Raw genomic sequence first — 5,390 nt, 5'->3', positions numbered from 1 at the left:
AGACAGAGAGCACACAGACACCCCCCCATACACAGGTAGACAGATAGACAGAAACACGTACATAGACAAACACACCACATAGGCACACATTCCAACACACTATACACACATACATACACACAGAGACAAACACATCACACAGACATACACTCTAAAGACAGACACACACAGGCATGCATACAAACACACCATACGTACACATATACACACACACACACATACATACATACATACATACATACACACGAACACACCACACAGATATACTACACAGACACACTATACACACACACCACAGTCATACATACACTCGACAGACAGACAGACAGACAGACAGACAGACAGACAGACAGACAGGATTTAACCCAGGACTTTATGTAGTGATGAGCCACATTGATAGCCTCCTACCTCCTTTAAAAATACTTATTCTGAGGTAGGTTCAGGATAGCCTTGAACTCGCAATCCTTCTGTATCAGCTTCCTTTCTAGCTGTGATTACCGACCTGCATCATTAGGCATGACTTACATTTTAATTTTTTTTAAAGATTTATTTTATGTCTATGAGTACACTGTAGCTGTCTAGACACACCAGAAGAGGACATTGGATCTCATTACAGATGGTTGTGAGCCACCATGTGGTTGCTGGGAATTGAACTCAGGACCTCTGGAAGGGCAGTCAGTGCTCTTAACCTTTGAGCCATCTTTCCAGCTCCCTACATTTTAATTTTTAAAGAGACTTCATTGTGTGTTTTCTGTAAACAGTCTCTGAGCCAGGCGGTGGTGGCACACGCCTTTAATCCCAGCACTTGGGAGGCAGAGGCAGGTGGATTTCTGAGTTCGAGGCCAGCCTGGTCTACAGAGTGAGTTCCAGGACAGCCAGGGCTACACAGAGAAACCTTGTCTCGGAAAAACAAAAACAAAAACAAAAAAACAGTCTCTGACTTGACAGGTGTGTTCTGGGTTGGTGCAGCACCATGTGTGTGAAGGAATTTTAAGTTAGTTTAAAAATAATATAGCAGGAAGCCTTAATTCAAATTCAAGTAGTTAAAATTGCAGGTCAGCTAGTTTGCTAACCCAAGGCCATCACAGAAGATGCAGAGCTGGAGAAACAAAGTCCAATTGAGTGTTCTGAGAATCTGTTCCCATGATGTTTGACCTAGCCTCCTCTGGAAAAACTCCCACCAGAGGTCCCAAGGACTTGTGAATTAAATTCAGCCAGGTGGTCTGTTGGCTCAGATAAACATTCACACTGGGTCCCAAGGCCACAGGGACCAGGGACTATTCTCAAGAGATTAGTCAAACCTCTGCTCGGGATCTGCTTACACACATTACAGATATGTGAAACAACCAATTGTGTGTGACTGTGCCACAACCCCCTTCCCCCCACACCTTTGCCTATATTAACCCTAAGCTTTTGGGCCTCTAGGTCGATTCCTCTACCTCCTGTGTGAGGCATGTATCGGCCCGAAGCTTCGATAATAAAGAACCTGATTCATGTAATTACAGCAAGCCGGTCTCTGGAGTGTCTTTGGGTCCGAATCCTTCCTGGGTCTCCCTTGGGGGAAGTCTTTCATGTGTACCTGGGCCTCCCATCTGCCTTGTTAAGTTTATCCTCAGAACTACAGCCTTTCCAAGAACTGGGGGAGGGGGGGTCTGGAGAACCCCCAGCTCCTGGCTTCTGTCCATGCACACCCACACTCTCCCTTCCTCCCCGCTGCAGAGTTTTATGGACGAGGAGCGCCCTACAATGCCTTGGCTGGGAAGGACTCCAGCAGAGGTGTGGCCAAGATGTCCCTGGATCCTTCGGACCTCACTCACGACACTGTAAGCAGGATGAGCCTTTGTCAAAATGCTCCATTCCCACTCTGGGTTTGGTTCTTGGTTCTTGAGACAGAGTGTCACTGTGTAGCCCTGTCTAGACTGGAACTCTCTAGGTAGGCCAGGCTGGCCTCAAACACACACAGAGGACTGCCTCTGCCTCCCAAGGGCTGAGATTAAAGGTGTGCACCACTGAGCCCAGTTGTTTTCAGTTTTGTTTGTTTTGTTTAAGTCTTTGGGTTAAACAGAGTTCTGGATTTGAATGTAGACACACACACAGACACACACAGACACAGACACACACACACACACACATACACGGTAGGCAAATGTTCTACCATTGGACAAGCTCCTTGGCCCACAAAAATTCTTAATAAGCCCATTAATAGCTTATGTGGCTCGGTGGCCAATCACTCGGTGGCCAATGCATTGTCTTACTGGGTCAACCCTATTTAGGAGCCTCTGGTGGCTTCTCACTGCCTACAGACTTAAGACCAAACTGTGTAGACTTGTCAGCTGGACATCCCTGTGTGTGCTCCAAACATACCCCATTCTGGAGTCCCGCCCTTGGTAGTTGCCATAGCTTAGTGGGTGGACTTGGAGAAACAAGATTCCTTTCTCTGCTCGTGCTTCTGTGCAGAAGAAAACAGCATTTAAAAAAAAATGGGCCTGGCTATAGCATGCATTTAGTCCTAGCACTTGGGAGGCAGAGGCAGGTGGATCTTTTGAGTTCGAGGCTAGCCTGGTCTACAGAGCAAGTTCCCAGACAGCCAAGGCTACATAGAAAAACTTTGTCCTAAAAAACAAAAAAACAGAAACAAAAGTGGAGAGCATCGGTGAGATGAGTCAACAGGTAAAGGTGCTGCCAACCCTCATGAACTGAAGTCAATCCCAAGGACCCAAATGGAGAGAGAACAGACTCCAGCAAGTTTCTCTATGACCCCTACATGCACACCAGCATGTGTGTGCCATGCATGCATACACATAATAAATGTAATTTAAAAATAACTTTATGCCGGGCCGTGGTGGCGCACGCCTGTCATCCCAGCACTTGGGAGGCAGAGGCAGGCGGATTTCTGAGTTTGAGGACAGCCTGGTCTACAGAGTGAGTTCCAGGACAGCCAAGGCTACACAGAGAAACCCTGTCTCGAAAAACCAAAAAAAAACTAAAAAAAAAAAAACCCAAAAAACAAAACAAAACAAAAAAATCACTTTATATAGTAATAGCCACAGTATAGCATATAGTAATTATTATATAGTAAATGCCACAATAGCCTGGCAGTCACCTGAATTGTGCTTATCAAATCAATATAAATAGATTGTGATAAGTCAATTTCTTTTTTTTAAGATTTATTTACTTATTATGTATACAGCATCCTGCCTGCATGTATGCCTGCAGGCCAGAAGAGAGCACCAGATCTCATTACAGATGGTTGTGAGCCACCATGTGGTTGCTGGGAATTGAACTCGGGACCTCTGAAAGAACAGCCAGTGCTCTTAACCTCTGAGTCATCTCTGCAGCCCAATGAGTCAAATTCTTAAGCCACAACATTATAAAATAAAGTAGTGGGGAGTCTGCCTTCCAGATCATAACAAAATAGCTGACATAACTTTTTTAAATGTATTTTATTTCTGTGTCTGTGTGCCTGTATCTGTTTATGTACACCATATGCGTGCAGCTACCCGTAGAGGCCAGGAGAGGGCACCAGATCCCCTGAAGCTGGAGTCAAAGGCAGTTTGGAGCTGCCTGATGGGGATTCTGAGAAAAAACCTGGGTCCTCTACAAGAGCAGTAAGTGCTCTTAACCACCAAGCCGTCTCTCTAGACTGCTAAGTAACGTCTAAAGAGAAAGGGTTTACTCTGGAAGCTTCAGTCCGTGACTGATTGAGCTCATGGCTAGAGCGTGTGGCAGAGATAGCCCATGCTCCTTATGACCAAGAAGCAAAAGAGAAGATGAGGTGGTCTGCGTCCCACAGTTCTTCTGGAGAGCACACTCTCAATGGAAGGACCTCTTACTCGGCCACACCCCTGCAGGCACCATCCCCTCCCAGTAACTTCACCCTTGACACATGGACCTTCCACAAAGGGCCATCCTCATTTCAAATTTCAGCAGATGGTGTACCTAAATGTTTGTTTGTTTATTTATTTATTTATTTATTTATTTATTTATTGGTTTTTTCGAGACAGGGTTTCTCTGTGTAGCCCTGGCTGTCCTGGAACTCACTCTGTAGACCAGGCTAGCCTCAAACTCAGAAATCTGCCTGCCTCTGCCTTCCAAGTGCTGGGATTAAAGGTGTGCGCCACCACCGCCAGGCCTAAATGTTTAATAACAGAGAGGTGGCAGGCTGTCGTGCCACCCACCCAGGATTGGGTGTTCTGTGGAAGATATTTCCTGTGTCAGCTGACCAACAAACCTGATGAAGCCATTGGTCCCCTGCAATCATCCCTGCACATACCCAGCACTCTCTCTGTACAGACCCTTTGTATCCACACCCTTCTGTCACAGAGCACACACAGACTCTGCTCACACACCCGGCACGCATCCTGCACTCACGTCCTGTAAACACCCCTCACCCTCTGTGTACATACCCTGCATACCTAGAGCTGTTTCTTTAAAACTCTGTTGTTCATTCTTTAAGATGGAGGGTTTTTCCCCCATACTTTTCTGGCAAGAATGGACACCATGAATACAAAGGCAGTTTCCCAGGGTGAGCCTCATCTGTTTTACTCCAGATGTGCAGACACCTGTAATTTCCCCAAATGCAAGAAACTCAATCACATAATCTTATGATGTCCTTCTCTCTCCTAAAAAAAGGTTTTGTTTTGTTTTAGTATGTTTTTCTCTTGCATTAGGAGTCTGGGGCTGGTAAGGCAGGGGCAGAGAGAGGACAGTGCCATATACAATATATCAGACTCAATCTGCTCATCTCTCTCTCCCTTTTCTTCTCCCCAAGTCGGGTCTCACTGCCAAGGAGCTGGAGGCCCTCGATGACGTCTTCAGCAAGGTGTACAAAGCCAAGTACCCCATTGTTGGCTACACAGCCCGGAGGATCCTCAATGAGGACGGCAGCCCCAACCTGGACTTCAAGCCTGAAGACCAGCCCCATTTTGACATAAAGGACGAGTTCTGATGTCTAGCTGCGAAGCTGGTTCTAGGGAGAGGTGAGGGGACAGGAGTTAAATGTCCCACGGAACAAGAGAAAGAAGCCTCTGAGTGTCCTGCATCTGAATAAAGCTGATGTTTAACTGGGAGACTCTGTGTTGTCCTTGGTCAGGGGCCGTGCCTGCCTGGTGTCTCTCCCCACCAGCAGATGGGGCGGTGCTCATCTGACTAAAGGCCAACATCACAGTGGGCTGTGAAGAACCCCTGATTCTACATTTACTCCTGTGTTCCCCACTCCCTACCACAACCATACTTCCTTTGTAGTAAGGATAAAAACAAATACCCTGGGCTGGAGTGATGGCTCAGCAGTTAAGAGCACTGACTGCTTTTCCAGAGGTCCTGAGTTCAATTCCCAGCAACCACATGGTGGTTCACAACCATCTGTGCCCTGGACACCCCTGAGGGACTGA

General features: G+C 46.7%; 1 protein-coding gene across 1 annotated transcript in view; it reads left to right on the top strand.

The window, feature by feature from the left end:
* Positions 1-5,069, top strand: part of Nenf (neudesin neurotrophic factor) — a 15,010-nt gene extending 9,941 nt beyond the window's left edge. The window contains exons 3-4 of the mRNA XM_028760526.1: positions 1,720-1,823; positions 4,772-5,069. Coding sequence (XP_028616359.1) covers positions 1,720-1,823; positions 4,772-4,948 — 281 coding nt within the window. The 3' untranslated portion in view covers positions 4,949-5,069. The remainder of the gene's footprint in view (positions 1-1,719; positions 1,824-4,771) is intronic.
* The last annotated feature ends 321 nt before the right edge of the window (positions 5,070-5,390 follow it).

Source organism: Grammomys surdaster, unplaced genomic scaffold (assembly GCF_004785775.1).
Source record: "Grammomys surdaster isolate TR1022 unplaced genomic scaffold, NIH_TR_1.0 130, whole genome shotgun sequence".
Taxonomy (NCBI): domain Eukaryota; kingdom Metazoa; phylum Chordata; class Mammalia; order Rodentia; family Muridae; genus Grammomys; species Grammomys surdaster.
The sequence above is the reverse complement of the archived record's forward strand: the minus strand, read 5'-3'. Positions and strand labels throughout refer to the sequence as shown.